The following is a 19304-nucleotide window of genomic DNA, read 5'->3' on the forward strand; positions in this document are numbered from 1 at the left end:
ATGGTATGTAAAATGAAATTAAAAACAAGGTATTTTTACTGTGATATTCTACAGTTGCATACAGAGATAGACAGATACAGAATATTTTTTATTGATTAAAGTGCATTTATTTTTGTTCAAAAAACAAAATATTGTCAGATCTTTTTCCATTCTATTCTGTAAGGATCAGCTTTTAAAAAAAATCTTTATTCATGAACTGGAGACAATGAACACTGGCATCTGTTCACATAGAAACTAAATATTACACATGAACAAATAAACAGGTAACTCATTTCCATTTATTAATTTCCTGAGATGATTTAGTTTTTATATGTCATATATGAACACTGTTTCTGTCTTTATAGGTAAAAAGAAGCAGCTCATTAGGTTCAACGTGTCTCTTTCTTTTCATAGACTTCCTTTATGCATCAAAATGCTCAGTAGTTTCCAAACTATTTAACATCTTCAATACGTCTTATATAATCCCAGTTGGAGTTACATGCTGTTATTACATTAATAAGTGTTACACAATCAAAACCTTTCTCTTAAGAAGTTCTTAATCTTCACTCATTTTCCCTGTTTTTACATTAAACTTTATGTAGCTGAATAAACCAGAGTTATTAGTTTAGTGACAGTAGTGTTGTCAACGGCCTCATAAATGTCAGTGTTCATTAAAAGCAGAGTTTGAGTAAAAATTACCTGGTGCATCTAAACACCTTCACACTGATATCAATGTGTTCATTCCTGTTATTACACTTTTACTGTTTCACAAGGTTTCTTGCAGTTTACAGTGGCTGAACTTCCCCACCCGTTGCGTTTTTGTCACCTCAGCTTCAAGTCAGTGGAACTTCCTTCCCTAATTGAATCCTTCTTCTGTGAGTTCTGTTGCAATCTGGGCAGATTGTTGTTTTCTCTACATCATAGTCTGTGTGTTATAACAGAGTGAAGGAGGAAGTGAAGGTCAGTGTTTGTGGAGACATTGGTGGACAACATGAGGGATCAGTCGTCTTACACTCAGTCCAACCCTCTGTTTGGGATGTCGCTCAGCAGCAGCGATGTGTCCAGCTTCCAGCCCGAAGGTGAGTAAAGAAACAAAGACCAGCATTACATGGACAAAAGTATGCGGACATGTTGAATTCAGGTGTTTCTTTTCTAACAGGGGTCTGGGATACAAAACAATAATGACTAATAACATATAAAAACAAGGGGCAGTTAGATGAAATGCATGTAAGATATGGAACAAATAACATTAAGGAAAAAAAATATGATGAAAGAAGATAAAAAAGATGTTGGAAACTATGTGAACAAAGCAAAAAGATGAAAATGTCATGACAAAATAAGATAAAAGACGAAACAAGACGAACACACAAGATGAACAGGATGTAAATGACATAAAAAGATATAAACAACATAGGAAAAAAATGATGATACAACAAGATGAAAATTATATAAAGATAAAACAACATAAAATGACATCAGAAACTACGTAAACGACGTAACAATGACATGAAGGAAAACAATAAAAATGATGTAAAAGATAAAAACATTGTATGAGATGAAAATATCTGGAAAGATACAGTAAAATAAAAAACTACATAAAGACAAATAAATTATCTAAAATGTATCTTCATGGACCAGGATGTGAGTCCAGATGAAGATGTTTATAAACTATATGGACAAAAGTATTGGGACACATCATGTCTACAGCTGTAAGATGCCCTGTTCATGATGATTTCAGATAAAAACATCAATATGTACTTAAAGTTTAATGTTAGATTTTTCTTCCTCAGTGAGATGTGAAGAAAGTAGACGCTTAGTTGGGGTTGAAAATTATTATTTACAATCAGAGCATGAAAAATAGTTTAGAAATTTAGAAGCAGAACATTTAAAATCTTAGGCATGGATAAAAAACAAACAAAAAAAATCAATGTTGAGAGAAATGAAGTAAAAACCATTTCAACCAAACTAACCAATGAAATTATATTTATCCCAATATAAAACTATATTTTCACATTTGTCATTATTATTGTTTTGTATCCCAGACCCCTGTTAGAAAAGAAACAGGTGAACTTAACAGGTCCACATACTTTTGTCCATATAGTTGATGTTCATGAAGGAGAGTCCATACATCAGTCATCTACTGTCAACCATGACCACATCCTTAAAAACCTGTGTCTGAATCCTCTCAGTGAGGGGGGTGTTTGTAACAAGAAAGCTGGGGGGGGGTGCTCAGGCAGAAATTTGGGGCATTACATTCTGGACCAGAATGTATATCAGAACAAGCGGTGCTGTTCTTGTACAACCAGCATGTAATCTTAATGGTGAATCTACATGTCACACACACCCCCACACGCCCCCAATAACGCACAGTTTTAAGCATTTATTACATATAATAATGATAATTAATGTTAATAATTAGCATTAGTGTGTGACAACTGCAATCGAAGGCATTTTTACCTGACTCTTCAACAGAAAAATCAAAGCTATATTCTTTTTCTGCACCTCAGACACTCACCGGCCGCTTTATTATATCCCTGAAATAGAGTTTCAGGGATATAATGGTTTTACCCTGACTGCCGCCACTGGGTCTGCTGCCACCGCCACCGGATATCCTTGGTGTGAATGTGATAACTAGGACAGATTTGGTTGGATTTCTTCTCCCTTGATGACCAACATTGTGGACCCCTAGTGGAAGAATCCTTTTGATTTCAGCTTCTCTATAAGTATCATAAGTCATCTAAATGGGGACACTGTTGTTTAAGATCAGTTTTTTGAACATAGATTAAGCAATAATAGGTTAACTGAAATAGAATTTGGCTTATTTTGATTGCCTTACAAATGTCAATTTTCTCCGCTACCATCCAGAGTTCATATGGTGTCATTTTCATTCACAAGGTCCCCCCCCACACACGTACTTATAGTATTATAAATAGGATGGAACCCCGCCCCCCACCCTTTTTTTTTTTTTTTTTTTTTTTTTTTTTACTGGTGAAGTGTACCTAATAAAGTGGCCAGTCAGTGTAAACATTTTGTATTCATAAAAATTCAGGTACCTTACTTACATTTACCTTTTACATTTAGTGTAATAGTATTTTGATGAGACAGTATCGGTACTTTTATCTATGATACAGTATCTTTTCAGTGTTTTAAAATTAAATGTAGTTGAAGTTTTAAATTCTGTTTTTGCTGGAGATCATAAAAGTGACACTACACACTTTTTTTTTAGCTGTAAACTTAATCACATAATATAATTGTGATAAAATGATTTATTGTTGATAATTCACATAAAAATGGACAAATATGTAAAAAACAAAACAAAAAAAAAACAAAAAAAACCCTACATTGAAAAACAGGTTAACTTGATGCTTCCTTGAATTTCCCTGGGGATTAATAAAGTATCTATTTATCTTCCTGTCTGAAAAACTTTTTTACTCCGTCTAGTTTATACTTATGTAGAGCATGACTCCATGGCATGAAATTTGTGGAGAAAAAAAATCACCATTTCTGTTAAATTTATCTGTCGTTCAGTTAGATTTTGACAAACCTTGTTCATTTTCTTTTCCGTTGAACTGATGCTTTTTAAATGTTTGGTTCTGAAACTGTTCAAACTAAAATAGTGTTTTTAAAGATCATAGTGACACTACAACAACAGGCTGCAGGATGAGTCTGAGTGACAGCAGGAAAAACAAGAGGAAATGTTCTAAAAAACAGAATTAAACAGATACAGAGTTTTTATGTAGCTGTAATTAACTGTAGCGACCAGTATATACCAGCAGGTGGCGGTATTGCATCACCTCATATGAACTAAGATTTATTACAGAAATGCTGAGTCTGAGAAAAATAGTGTTTTAAAGTAAAAGTATGATTTTAAATACTAAATATCTGAATATTCTTCAGTTTGTAGAATTTACAGAACAGTTGCACCGTTAAAAAAGTGCAAATAAACAATATTCCACTCAGGAGTTGTAGAAATAACAATACATAGCTGTGAAGTGATGCTGAAGCATAATGCATGAACCTCCAAATACATGTATTGTGTAGTATAATCAGTACATTTTCAATATATCCTGGTTTGTGCACATGGATTCTTTTTGTATAGTAATTTTAATTACATTTTTAATAGGTTTATTCAGATTAGATTAGATTAGATTAGATAATGCTCAGGAAATGATTGTTCCAGTATCAGCACAACACAGAATGTACACATGTCAAATAACGGCTGAGAGCGTCTCTGAACCGGCCACTATATTAGGTACATATGTTCAACTGCATGTTAATGCAGGTGTCTTAACAGACCAGTCACATAGCAGCGTCTAAGCGTGTAGATATGGGCATGAGGATCAAACTGAGAATCAGAATTGAGATGAAAGGAGACTGAAGTGACTCTGAACACGACATGGTTGATCTACTGAGAGTCTGTGGAGTTTACAGACATGAAAAAGAGAAAATATCCAGTGAGAAACAGTTCTGAAGGTAGAAATACTCAAACCATAACAGGTAGAAAGGCAGTAGTAAGTACAATAAGCACTGAGTACAACGGAGGAAAGCATCTATGAACGTACCACACATCACACCAGAGGAACACACTGGCCACTTTATTAGGTACACCTGGTACTAGTGCGGTGTACCCAATAAAGTGGCCAGTCAGTGTGAACATTGTGTATTCATAAAGATTCAGATACTTTACTTACATTTACAGAGGGGGAGAGGAGGGGTGATGATAGCGGTCTGTGATTCCGTGATTGTATGTGTGTGTGGGGGGGGTGATAGCATGATTGTCCAAGTGGAAGTGAAAGTGAAACTGACACACTTTACTGTTTCTCTATCTCTCCGGGCAACACACACACACACACACACACACACACACACACACACACACAGGAGCAGCGAGCGACAGAATCTCTGAAGCAAAAATGTTAATAAATCGGTTACATATTGGCCCATGTTGATTTATTGGTGATAAGCTATAATTGGCCCGATTAATTGGTCGGGCTCTAGTTTATATTCTGTATTTTCTGCAGATCATAAAAATGACACTACACACTTTATTGTTTTTTGAGTTGTAAACTTAATCATATGACTTAATTGTGAGGCCTAAATCATATTGATCATAATAATCTGTTTAATCCAGTGGTTCCCAACCTATTTTGGCACGTGACCCCATTTTAACATCAAACATTTCTGGGGACCCCAGACATTCAAAAAAGAGACATTTTTTGCTAAAATTAATTTGTTTTTGATCGTGTAATAGTTTGCTATACTGTGTTGCAAATAAACGTTAATTTTAGACGACATTTAGGCTATATAATGTATATTGTTATGGATGGAGGCAGAAAAGCCAGGTGTAGATTACTGCACAAAGGGAGAATTTTGTTTTCCTTGGTCAGGATATGTACAGTCAGTCCAGCTTGGATTTACAAGGCTGACAATACTGAACAAACAAGAACTCAAACTATGAATTATGAAAGAGCTGCAGCATCTGAAACCGACCGCAATGAACATTTGACAGATAAACAGTACTGCAGTTGTGACTGTCTCTCTCAACTCACCATATATTTTTTATTAGTAAGTTTTTATTTTCTATCAATTACTAGAAATTTCAGGTGACCCCATTTGAATTCCAGGTGACCCCACGTGGGGTCCCAACCTCGAGGTTGAAAAACATTGGTTTAATGTATTATCTTTGTAAAATTACTGTTTATTTTTGTTTTAAATCAAAGTAATACAATTATGTAAATGGTGATGACATATAATTGATATGAATGCTGAACTGTGATGACTATAAACCAGTTTTTCTAGCTGCTGGAGTTGGTGTTGCAGCTGTGACTGGAGTCGGGGCCTGTTTTACTCCGGTGTCGGTTTCTCGACTTCATGCCACCCTCCGCATCCGCCTGCAGCTCCTCCTTATGATTGACAGCTGACACTTTCCAAATTTTGGGTGCCGGCAGCCTTGTCCGTCTGCAGAAGCGTGAGCAGCAGCTGCAGTGAACGGGCTGCGTGGCGTGTCCTGACGTGTCCTCGGCGGCTACAGGTCACGCTGAAGGCGGACCGGGTCGTTGTGTTCCTGCTAAATGTGTGTGTGTTTCAGATCTGAGACCGGCCAAGCCCAAACGACGCTGGTGTTTTTATGTGATTGTCCTCTACCTCGTCCTGCAGACTCCCCTCAACGCTTTCCTCATTTATAAAGGTACAAACAAGTGGAAGGAAGACGTTTGACTTCTGTCAGTGTTTCTGTCAAAACCAACTAAACTGAGACTGAATCATGACCCCGAAGACTGACACCAGAATAGATGCATGACAGCAGCAAAACAGTGACTGGGTTTTTCACATCGGCCAGACTCATGAGGTTTAAAAATAGAATAGAATAGAAATGAAGAGAAGAGAACGGGATAGAGTAGAAAAGAATAGAATAGAATACAATACAGTACAATACAATAGTATAGAATAGATTAGAATAGAAAAGAATACAAAGAAATAGAATAGACTAGAATAGAATAGAATTGAATTGACAAGAAACAAATAGAAACGAATAGAAACGAATAGAAACGAATAGAAACGAAACAAATAGAAACGAATAGAATAGAATAGGAAAGAGTAGAATAGAACAGTATAGAGTAGAACAGCATAGACTAGAAAAGGTGGATATCAGTCGTTCTCTTTTTTATCTTAATATTTTTTTTCAATATTTTTATGTCAAAATCAACATTTTCCCCATAGATCCTGAAATTGTATTTACGTTAACAGGCTCATCTTATAGTTACAGGAAAAAGTATCAGTTCTTCTGTCATGATGGTTTTAACTGACGATCCATCTTCTGGTTTCAGTTTTCACCTTGGACTCGTCTTCGTCTGGTCCCCGATTGGAGAAACAAACGTCCAATCATATTTCCCCGGTGGAAGATCCGAACGGTGGAGACCTCCAGACTCTGGTCCACAACAATACCCAGGAGACCAAGACCCTAAGGGGACACTTACAGACCCTGCAGAACCAGGTCCTGGTGCTGTTTACATGTTCACATGGAGATCCCTGTAGATACAGCACATTTACACACACAAACACCACTGATGCTGTTGAAATATGACAGAAATCATCGTTTTCTCATCACTTACAGATAGATAGATAGATAGATAGATAGATAGATAGATAGATAGATAGATAGATAGATAGAACAAATGTCAGATTCATAGATGGATAATTAATAAAATGAATAAACATGAGCAAAACAAATGGACAAAAATGGACAAACATAAGCATCAAAATGTGTAAAGACAAAAAATAAGCAGCAAAATTAGTGAAAAATTAACTAAATAAGACAAAATTATTAAAACTTGAACACAATTGTTTGTCATTGGCCATGAATCCATCGTTGCTCTCCGCCATGTTGAAAAGGTCAAAGGTTATTTTCATCTCGTGGATCCAAATTTTTTCCAGTTCTCCAGTGGAAAAATCTATATTATGGGGCGTTCATGTCCAATTTTCGAGTTTGTAACTAGAATTTACCATAATTCCCATAGCATGTGAAGGCAGGATAAGCATTATGTGTTGCCATGACAACAGGTCCAGAGCCTTTGTGGAGCGGATGGTGAACTGGAGAAGCTGAAGATGGACGTGGGCGCGTTGAACGGAAGCACTCGCAGTCTGGAGGGAAGAATGACGGCCATCAGCGTGAGGACAGGTACGACAGGTGCTCAGATCTGGACGTAAAACATTTCTGAATGGAAACTTTTCCTGCTAATATGTCTCACACTGTGCGTGGTGTATTAAACACCATGTCCAGATAAACTTATGACCCACTAGTGTCACATAAACTGGGGTGGATGCTGCTGCCTCCAGCTTTGGCTGCTGCTGCTGGATGATAAAGAACTCTCACAATCCATAACCCTTCAGTTTCTGTGTCTACATGCAGGACCTCCAGGACCCAGAGGAGGCCAAGGACCGCCAGGAGCCAGTGGACCTAAAGGTGAGAAACTGTCACAGAGTAACAACTTGGACATTTAGATTAAGAGCTCCTCTTCTCCTAGACGTCAATATTAAATCTGAATTCAGGATGGACAGATGGGCGGACTTTACAAATTGGGAAATTTCAGAACAAAATCATCATTTGTTCATCCACTATTCACTTTTTCAACATTTTCTTCATTTCATTCACCCACAAACAGCAAACACAACCCATGCCCAGTCAGATTCCACCTGCTCTGAAGAGACTAATCCACTGGAAACTAAGCTGTTTTAATATTAACTTGACTAGCAGGATTCATTTATGTACTTGTCTTTTGTCTGATTTGGTTAATTCTGGGGTGACACGGTGGTGCAGTGGTTTGCACTGTTGCACAGCAAGAAGGTTCTGGGTTCGATTCCAACACCTTTGACCTTTCTGTTTTGTGTTTGCATGTTTTCCCTGTGTTTACGTGCATTCTCTCCTGGTACTGCAGCTTCCTCCCACCATCCACAGACATGCACTAGTAGGCTAATTGTTTAATCTAAATCGCCCATAGGTGTGAATGTGAGAGTCATTGATTGTTCGTCTTTATATGTCAGCCCTGTGATGAACTGGCAACATGACCAGGGTGAATCCCGCCCTCGCCCATAGGTAGCTGGGATAGGCTCCGCCCCCGCGACCCTCTGGAGGATAAAGCGGTTCAGAAGATGATGAATGGATGTTGAACTGGTTTTAGTTCAGGTTCCACATTCAGACCAATATGAAGTAAAGCAACAGCATAATAAGCTATAAATAATGACAACTACAAAATTTCCTCTTGGTTTAAGGTGAAAAAAAACAAAACATTAAATTCTGAAAATATTTACATTAAGAAATTATCCTTCAATAAAATATCAATAACCTGAAATGTCGAATGAAAATTAAGTGTCATTTTTCCAATATTCTGCCTGTTACTAAATGTTGTGTGTATTAAATCCACTGAGATCTGTAAGTTGTGTTAATAATAAGCTGAGACATAATATTGTAGAAATTGTTCTTTTTTTAGTTCCAAACTCCAAAATGTTAACAATATTCTGCCTGTTACCAAATGTTTGTGTGACATTGTATGTAATTCACATGTATAAACGATAAGTTGAAGCATAAAATTGCACTTAATTGTCTTTAGACATTTCACGTTGTTCCTATTTTATTAAGGATAGTTTATTAATTTAAATATTTTCTATTATATTTATATTTTTGTTTATTTTATAGACATTATTTAGAGGTTATTAAGCTGTTATTTTACTTTAGATAATATTGGTCTGAATGTGGAACCTGAACTAAAACCAGTTCAACATCCTTGACAATTAATATCTTAAGTATAATATTTTGCACTATCCAAATTTATCCCACGGGCTGAACTGGAATCTTTGGTGGGCTGGTTTTTGTCCACAGGTCATGTATTTCGCCCCCCTGGTTTAATGCATTTGGGCTGAATTACCCACTATTTTTGATTCTGTGTCATTCCATGTCACTACGTTGTGACTGACTTTAACCTAAGATGTTTTTTCAGGTTATGTACGTCTTTTTGTGAAAGATTACTTTGTAAATGTAAACATTTTCATAATTTAATTTAATTTAAGCAGAAAACTTGGAAGTTGCCATTATTTCTAGGTTATTATACTATTATTACACTGAACTCATCCACTTGAGGTCAGATTGGGCTGAATGTGGAACCTGAAATAAAATGAGTTTGACGTCCCTGCATTAAACTAATGTAAAACAAAGGACACAAAGCCTTTATTTGTTCATGTGTGCGTCTTGAGTCAGAAACAGCGGCAGGTTTGTGTGATGGTGGGTGTAAAGGTGGTTTTGTGGCTGTGTTTGCAGCGGTGCATTAGCTTTCAGCTGCAGGTCTGCTGATGATCCGGCTACTGATGACCTGTCATCTCCTGTCAGACGGCAGATGAAAAGCAGCTGATGGATGGAACGCACACATTACTTCACATTCACACCACTTAGTCAATGCACTGACATTTCCTGTGTGAAATCTCTATCAGAGGCCGCTGCCTTGTTTCCCGATAGGTCAACCTCACGTAAAGGTGATGATGGCCTCTGGCACGCTCGTATGCATGAGGATGGAAACGTTGGGAACAGTAGTGGACATAATGAACCGTTTACATACACACTGATCTGCTCATCACTGCAACAGGGTGGAAATATTTACCATTTCTGTCATTATTATTATTAGGATTATTTGACTGAATTGGTCCCAATCCCAACTAAAGAATTCATGTAAAAAGCATTTAAGCATGTATTCCTTTACTTGTCTTTTTGCTTCTTTTACATTATTTTAATTTTAGATCATATTTTAAATGTTTCGACCTTGCTTTGTCACTTATAGTTCTTTTCTTCTCTCCTGAGTTCTCTAAACCTACATACATTCCTCCTAAATCATTATTTTTTTAATCCTTTAAATATTAAGTAGAGAGATGTGTCTAACTCATCTAGTGTACTTATGATATCTGGTACATTTCTGAGTGTTTCATTTAGGTTTTCATTTTTTAAAATTAATATTGAACTGAATATTGGTGCATTTCCTCCCTGTGACTTAAACATCCATAGCAGATATTGCTTTACACATATTATTGGATTTCAATGCTTCATCTCTTTTTTATCCATAATTTCTTGTCAAAATCAACATTTTTCCCACAGATCTTGAATTTGTAATTACAGAAACAGACTCATCTTACAATTACATTTACATTTTTTTTTTTAATTTCTGTATCAGTTCTACCACCAGTTCTTCTGCCATGACTTGTTTTAATCGACATTTCTCCATCTTCTGGCTTCATTAAATATCTCATCTTTGTATTTTTTGCCATAAAATCCACATTAAGTTACATTTACAAATCATCACTCTAAATTTTTAGCTGTGTTTTTTGACTTTTCTGATTTGGGAGGTGAAAAAAGTTACCAAAATGGATGAAAAGTTGCAGATGAATCTTTTGGGCCATTTATTTTATTTCTGTTCTTTCTCTTCATCTAGTCTCACCTCCATCCAAAGACACACCTGGAAATGAGACGTTCCTTTTATACCCTCAGTGCAGAAAGTCGACCATGTCATGTTTAATTTAACCGTGTCTATAAATGCTCTGTTTTATTTTGGTGAGTGTCATCCGTTTGTTTCCAGGTGACAGTGGTGACGCTGGTCAACCGGGACAGAAGGGTGATCCGGGACAACGTGGAGAGCCTGGAGCTGACGGTGGGTTTCATTTACTAACTCATGTTTACTGCAAATATTTGTACAATAACAGAAAATGTATGTATGTATATGTGTATATATGTATGTATGTATGAATGTAAAACCTCTTGACATAACTAAGTCATGGTGCATATTATGCGCTTTAGGTGAATAGAAGGACCTCTCTGATAGCGGAGGGTTAAACTTATAGTAAATTGTTGTTAAAGATGTACATTATTTTACATTACATGTTCAATGTTTCAAGTAGTGTTTTCTAACTGTCCTCAAACTAAATCTGTCTCATTGTTTCAGGACCCGCTGGACCCCCAGGACCAATGGGTGAGCTTTGCACAACTACTGTTCATAAAGATTCCATCTGAGCAAAGACATTTTATTCTTATATGACGGGAATCAATGACACAGGATTTTTGATCGACTCTAATTCCACTGGTTAAAATCACCCAAACACACTTAACCAGTAAAAATCTGGGCTGGTTTTACTGTGACTGTTACTGGTTTCATATCATGTTGTTGCGTCAGTAAAACTGGGACATTAAACCATTAAAGTCAGATTGAGATTTTGAAAGAGTTTCAGTTCCTGTTCCTACTCAGCGACTGCTGACACTGTTATTTATGAGGTTATTTAAGTCACACACATCTGCTCAGTGTGCACTTATTAAATGCCAGCCTTATTAAAATAATCACTCTGACGTGTGTGTGTGTGTGTGTGTGTGTTTGTTTTGTTGGTGCAGGTCCGACGGGTCCAGCTGGAGATCAGGGACCGGGGGCGAAGGGGGAGAAGGGGGATACTGGACCCTCAGGTGAGACCGTTAGAACCACATCAGAGGGTCTACAAGGTTACACAAGGACCGGAGACAGGATGCCATTAAAACACTTACATTTAATTTGCAAAATAATTAAACACATCACTCTATGCACAGTTTACTACAGGCTTCTACAACCAGAGGCTCATGTCCTGCAACAGAGAAAGAACCGTTAAAGTCATGCAACTTGAACATTATTTGTGTCTACTACAGATAAAGAAGGCCTAGAAAAAGAACTAATAATTATCAAAAACAAAAAGAAATGAGCACAAACACACAAAATAAATGTTGTAAACATAAATCAAGCAACAACATAAATCAAAAGACATAAAGAGGATGAAGTTAGTCAATCCAGAAATAATGTTCAATCAAGAAAAAAGGAAAAGACACTACTCATAATATGAAAAACAATAGCCTTCAGATGTTCTTAATCTGCACTGACAATTAGCCAAAAGCTGAGAGGAGCTAACAGCCTTGTGACAAAAGCAAACGAAGACCAAAAAAAGAAATAACCCCGAGTAGAAACTGTTACATGAGACAAACTTCTGCTGGCTTCTACAAACATGACAGTAAACATGATGGAGTAGGAGGCAGTAAAAGACAGGATGGAGTTTAGATGAGACAGGAGTCCAGAGACCAGCCGACAGACGTGTCCCTGAGGAGACGAGGACGAACACCGCAGAGCAACAAAACTAAAACCACCAACGGTCACATCCACTTTATTTAAGGTTATTCCAACTGGACATAAGACTTGGTTTAATAGAAAACCAACCCCTGGATCACAGACCAGAACACTACATCTGGAAACACCAGTCAGTATTTACAAAGGCAAGTGTGATGCCTCCATGAGACAGAAGGCCATGGGTTAGGGTTACACCACAGTGTGACACAGATGGAAAAGTAGGAAAGAGCTAACCTCTGAGGAACAAACCAAACCATCACAATCAGGATATGTTATGAATCCCAGAGGAAGATTAGACATTTTTCCAAAGCAACAAAAACTGAAATATGTACAAATAGTCCACATCCTTCCATTGGATAATTACTGCAGTGATTAATATGTTTCAGTTCTTTAACCCTTTAACACACAGGTGTCAAACATGCGGCCCGGGTGCCAAATCCGGCCCACCAAAGGGTTCAGTCTGGCCCCTGGGATGAATTTGTGAAAAGCAAAAATTACATTAAAGATATTAACAATCAAGTGTGTTCAAATCATTTTAGGTCATTTCAATCTAAAAATGATGAGACCAGTGAAATACTATCATAATAACCTATAAATTATGAAAACTGCGAATTTGTCTCTTTGTTTTAGTGTAAAAAAAAAGTAAAATTACACAAAAATGTTTACATTTACAGACTAGCTTTTAACAAAAATGTGAATATCTGAAATGTCTTAAGAGAAATCTGTGGAATTTTAATAATATTCTCCGTTATTTAATGTTTTGTGTATTTGTAGATCCACTGTGATCTCTAAGTTGTGATTCACATGTTTAAATGATAAATTAAGGTGTAATATTGTTAACATTGCACTTAATTTACTAAAGAATTTTGAGGTTGTTCATATTTGTTCATGTTGTGTTCAAGTACAATTCGTAGATGTAAACGTTTTCATTACGGAATTTACTTTTTTCCCTCAAAAGTTCATATCTTATTATTTATATTATTTTACTGGTCCAGCCCACTTCAGATCATTTTAGGCTGAATGTGGCCCCTGAACTAAAATCAGTTTGACACCCCTGCTTTAACAGATGCGTGAGCGTCTTATTTCTTACACAACCACCAGTTTGTACAGAGAATAAACAATAGGACTGTGTTTCAATGGAAAAAGGTCATGTGGTCTGATGAGTCCACACTGTTCCAGAGTGATGGATACATCTAGACTAAACTAAACTGGATTAGAGGAGACTAAACTAAACTAGACTAGAATAAACTAAAGCAGACTAAACTAAACTGGACTAGACTAGACTAAATCAGACGAGACTAAACTAAACTAGACAAGACTAAACTAAACTAGACCAGATTACAATAATTAGACTGAACTAAACTGGACTAGACTAGACTAAACTGGACGAGACTAAACTAGTCTAAACTAAATTAGACTAAACTAAACTGGACTAAACTAGACAAAACTAAAATTGACTAACCTAATAAAAATATAGTAAAACCACGTTGTTTAAACCAGTGAAAAAGACAATAAAACTAAATTGAAAGATGGTTGAAACAGATTAAAATTTTGTAAAACAAGTCTAAAGGATGGTTAAAATCAGTGTGAGAAGTTTCAGTGGATGAGGGGATTACCCATCATGCCTACTACCTGCAATGGCAGCCTGTGAGGGCAGTGATAACCCATCATGCCTAGTGCTTACAGTGTTGTGATGTGGACTTGCTCATACCCGTTTACATTGTTGAATTAATATAGTTTTAGATGTTGTTTGGATGGACTGAACCCTTTTACTCACAGACTGAATGAACATGTTGTCGTGTGTGGTTTGTCTTCAGGTCCTAAAGGAGACCGAGGTGACACCGGAACCCCGGGTGTGGAAGGTACTGAGCACGCTCAGTCTGTTCATTAGTCTGTTTTCATGACACTGAGCGGATCCTCTTTGTTTTTATATTAGGACCTCAGGGGATTCACGGTGTTCCTGGTGTGAGTGGACAAAAAGGAGAAAAGGGCGATGCCGGAGAGGCCGGTGTACCTGGACCTGCAGGTACCATCTGGACCCAGATCCAGATCCAATAAATTTGAGGAGGACACAAAGGTTAAAAGTAGAATCAAAGTCATGACGACTAAAAATGGAGAAACTAGAAAAGCACTTCGAGAGCGCAGACCTCCACCAAAGCAGATCAATGTTGCCCCCCCCCCCAATCACCACCAAAATGTAACCATTTGTTCCTTGTGCTAGTGTCAACATTTCCTGAAAATTTCATCAAAATCCGTCCATAACTTTTTGACTTATCTTGCTCACAGGCAAACAAACAAACTAGAAAAGCACTCAGAGTGCAGACCTCCACCAAGGCAGATCAGTCCACCCCCCCGACCCCCGATCACCACCAAATTTAATAATTTGTTCCTTGTGCCAGTATCAACATTTCCTGAAAATTTCATCAAAATCCTTCCTTAACTTTTTGAGTTATCTTGCTAACACACAGACAAACAAACACCATCCTTGGCGGAGGTGAAAAAGCCAAAATTGAACCAAACTGAGATGAAATCAGAAGAACAATTAAAGGCATGTTTTTTCTCCTTTGTGAGTAGTTTGAATCTTTATAAACTCATAAAACCTGCCTGGTTCCATTAGTAACTTAGTAAATGAATGTTTCTGAATATACATGACCTTTGACCTCTGTTTTGTGGTCCGTTCCTCAGGTGCAGCAGGACCTCCTGGTGCTCAGGGTGAGTGTATAAACATACACTTATCTGTTCTCACATCAATATAGTTTTTAATATAACAGTTACAGGTGAGAAGATTTATGGTCTGTTTATTTATCTACAGTCAGCAGAGATTATACGACACAAATATCAGCTTCTCCTGATATGATGACATTATTATTAATCCCATCATTGTAAACAGTGTCCCTTTAGTCTTTTTACTCGTCTTTGAGTCCATGATGCATTTACTGACCATGTTTTCCTGCTGTAGGTCTTCCAGGACCACCAGGCCCCAAAGGAGATGCAGGTCAACGTGACTGTGAGTGTATAGAGTGTCTGTTATTTGCCAACATCAGGCTTTTCACTTATATAATCATTTTATAATGAATTAGATTTCTATAGCATTAGTGATCCATTATTCATTCACTCTCACATTCACACACTAGTGGTGGTAAACTACGTTTGTAGCAGCAGCTGCCCATTCACACACCAGTGTGAGTGACACTTGAGGCAAGGTGGGTAAAGTGTCTTGCCCAAGGACACAATGGCACACTTGACTAGAGGGATTCGAACTGGCAACCCTTCAGTTATTGGACGACCCGCTCTACCTCCTGAACTACAGAGGTTTTCTCAGCACTTTAGCTCATGTTTGTCCATCTGGATCCGATCAGTGGTGATGTCCAGATCAAACATGTCATTCACTCAGAACGTGGCTCATACCTCACCATGTGTTTGTTCCAATCTGGTTCTTGCTAATGTTTTAGTGTTAATCAAGGGAAAACAGTGGCCCCAAAGTGAAACCAACATCTTAACCCTATAAAATCATTTGTATCATTTTTGCTACACCAGGTTCTGAGACCTCTATCTTATCAACAATATCAATACTTTACCTAAAACCCTGTTGTATTTGACCTGATATGTGTTTTCTGCCCCCTGGTGGATTATCATCCCACTGCAGGCATTTTTTTGTTTTTTTCAATATGGCCGCTATCTTTAAATTATCCATATACTTTTTGCAGGAAAATCTTTGGTAATTTTCAAAAAGTTACATTAAGAAGAACATTTATTTTGTAATTAATTATTTTTTTAAAATAAGTATTTCATGTACTAAAACAATGCATAGTTACTTGATAATTGATTCTTTATAGTACAGTTAAATTGTGTTAAAATGTGTGTATCAAGTTTGATACTGCAGGGTATATAAGGTGCTTTATAAAATGCCTAATGTATCAAATGGGATCCAAAAATATATCATAAACATGATATGGCAAAGTGTTTGGCTTGGATTTTGCTAAAAGGTCTAAAAAAAACCTCTCAAATCTCAAAAATTTGAATTTTGTGGGTTGTTTGTGATGGGAAAGGTTTTACAGGGTTAAAGTGTAATACTGCTGACAGCCACTAGATGGTGCTCCAAAAAGCTCTGTCTCCCATGGACTCCTACAGTGGTACCTTGATTTACGAGTGCACCAACTACCAACTTACCAGTTTTCTGAGTTATGAGTCGTCCCTCTGTCGAGTTTTTTTTTTTTTTTTTGTGTGCTTTGAGTTTGGAGCCAAAATCTCAGTTTTTAGTGAGCTTCAGATACGCTACCACTGGTTGGCACTGTGAATGCCACAACATCCGCCCAGCATCCAGCGTCTCGTGGTTACCTCGCCATGGAAGCATCTTTGCTGTGTTGTGCTTATTTTTCATGCTTTTTGTGTAGTTATTTTGCCAAATTTCTTTCTTCTTACCATGGGGACGCTGCCACACCTTGACATGACATAAGCCAAACTATCAGTGTTTTTATTTTATTTTAGGTGTATACGTAGCTTACATAGAATGTTTTGATAAATTATAGATAAATTATACCAATGAAAGCTCTGCGTGTTGTCCATGTCGTGGCCACTAAAAAGGCTGGTAGGCTACCTACAGCTAGTTTGTACCCTGGTGGTGGATCATCTATGTCAATATGCGTTGGAGATAACTTCGATATAAATTACTTGTAGGTTCAAAGGACGTTACTCATAGGTTGGAATAAGTTTTGAATATGCTAGACATTATCTATACATGTTTGAACTTGTGAGTAACATACGGTGGCATATGTTGCCATACGAGGGCTGTTCAATAAGTTCATGGCCTCACCCAGAAATACTGGTTGTTATAATACAGGATGTTACATTCTTTTGTGATGGGATAGTGATGCTTGAACATCGATGGACCAAGTGCATTGCTGTAAATGGAGATTATGTTGAAAAATAAAATATAAATTATCAGTCTGTGTTGTTCTGTTCTGGGTGAGGCCATGAACTTATTGAACGGCCCTCGTATTACAACCTATACCATCATGCTTCAGTGTGCTCTTAACTTATAAAAAACTCACCCACAACTTATTCGACGTTTGCCAACATATTCACCAAATTTGTCATACGTCTGCATACGCTGGCTAAATTGTCAAGGTGTGAAATTGGGGGGATTTTTGGTGGGGCTGGAAGGGATTATGACATTTCAGTTAATTTCAGTGCAGAAAATTGATTTGATATATGAGTAAATTGAGTTACGAGCTCAGCCATGGAACGAATTAAACTCATAAGTCAAGGTTCCACTGTTCTGACCTTCTGTCTAAAAGTACAAACTGTGTTATTGTGTTCAGAACTGGAGTCTGTTTGTGTGACAGTCGTTTTTAACCTGTTTAATCTGACCCTCTGTGTCTGGGTCCGTCTCTGTCCTGACAGTGAACGTCCGTATCGTCCCATCGGGGAGTCGTGGTCGAGTCGAGGTCCGATACAACGGCGAGTGGGGCACAGTGTGTGACGACAGCTTCGACACCCTGGATGGGAAGGTGATCTGTAGGATGCTGGGCTACTCATCGGCCCTGAGGACCTTCACCGCCAGCCCTGGTGAGATGACCGCACACACAGTTTACTGTTGACTTCGTTAAAGTCACTTGGATTTAGACCTCGTCAAGTAGATCATACACAGATGCAGTGTCTGTATTTGAATCAGATGATGGATGTTTTTGTCAGTGAAATGAGGGGCTTTGTCTACAACTAGACAGAAAGTGAACACAGGCTATCACACAGGATAAAAATGACTAGAAAGAACTAAAAACAATAAGAAGAACATGGACACAGAATGATCTAGACAAACTCAAATGTTTGAACACATGGAAAATAGTTGAAAGTTTATTTCTACACTCATAAAAGTTTCACTATAAACATTTGTACTTGTTTTTCATAATAAACATGATCAAAATTCCAGTCAGTTTCTTTTTTTGCTATAACACACTGTTTTAAGCATTTATTACATATATTAATGATAATTAATGGTCAGATATTTAAAAAAAAAAGTGCAACAAGAATTGGCAAAAAATACATTTTCTGATACTTTTATTGCAAAACAACATAAATAAATCTAGGCCTGTTATAATGGTAGTCCTTATAGGGATAAAATCAGTTGGAATCTGCATTGTTTTGAATGAGATTTAGTTGAGTGTCATCTGCATAATGTGTGAACCTACATGACACAAGGATCGCACAGACAAATGGATTCATCAACAAACCACTGACGTATTAACAATGACATTTGTAGTTAAAACAGATCTGATAATATGAGACCTTCTTAACTGTTAATGAGTGTTTCCGTCCTCCTTCAGGTACAGGGAAGATCTGGTTGGATGAGCTGCGATGCACAGGGCAGGAGAACGACATCTTCAACTGTCCACACATGGGCATCGGCATCAACAACTGTCAACACAACGAGGACGCCGGAGTGCAATGCGTCTGAACTCAGCAGGAGTAAATGCAGTTTCAGAGTTTTATTAGATATGAAGACGACTGACAGGCATCGAAATGAAGACACCCTGACAAACAGAGATGCTAATGACGTTCACAGCTGGAAACCCATATTCCACACACAGATAGAAAACACAAAACCCATTAGCAGCAAAACACTGTAAAGAAATATAAGAATAAATGTTCCTGGAGAAC

General features: G+C 37.4%; 1 protein-coding gene across 1 annotated transcript; it reads left to right on the forward strand.

Annotated features, from left to right (window-relative positions):
* Nucleotides 1-906: 906 nt before the first annotated feature.
* Nucleotides 907-19304, forward strand: marco (macrophage receptor with collagenous structure). The gene is made up of 14 exons (XM_030125071.1): nt 907-1058; nt 6068-6166; nt 6804-6970; nt 7537-7654; nt 7886-7939; nt 11091-11162; nt 11454-11480; nt 11894-11962; nt 14465-14509; nt 14584-14673; nt 15333-15359; nt 15607-15654; nt 18051-18215; nt 18971-19304. Exons 1-14 carry the CDS (start codon nt 971-973, stop codon nt 19099-19101), a joined length of 1200 nt encoding a protein of 399 aa, XP_029980931.1. The 5' UTR covers nt 907-970; the 3' UTR covers nt 19102-19304.

Source organism: Sphaeramia orbicularis, chromosome 21 (assembly GCF_902148855.1).
Source record: "Sphaeramia orbicularis chromosome 21, fSphaOr1.1, whole genome shotgun sequence".
Lineage (NCBI taxonomy): Eukaryota > Metazoa > Chordata > Actinopteri > Kurtiformes > Apogonidae > Sphaeramia > Sphaeramia orbicularis.

What these genes read in the sequence shown, in the direction of transcription:
- marco (XM_030125071.1), top strand. Translation starts at nt 971, where the DNA reads ATGAGGGATCAGTCGTCTTACACTCAGTCCAACCCTCTGTTTGGGATG. An exon ending in TACAGACCCTGCAGAACCAG is followed by an intron (nt 6,971 to 7,536) that starts GTCCTGGTGCTG and finishes CCATGACAACAG; the next exon opens with GTCCAGAGCCTTTGTGGAGC. An exon ending in GGCCATCAGCGTGAGGACAG is followed by an intron (nt 7,655 to 7,885) that starts GTACGACAGGTG and finishes GTCTACATGCAG; the next exon opens with GACCTCCAGGACCCAGAGGA.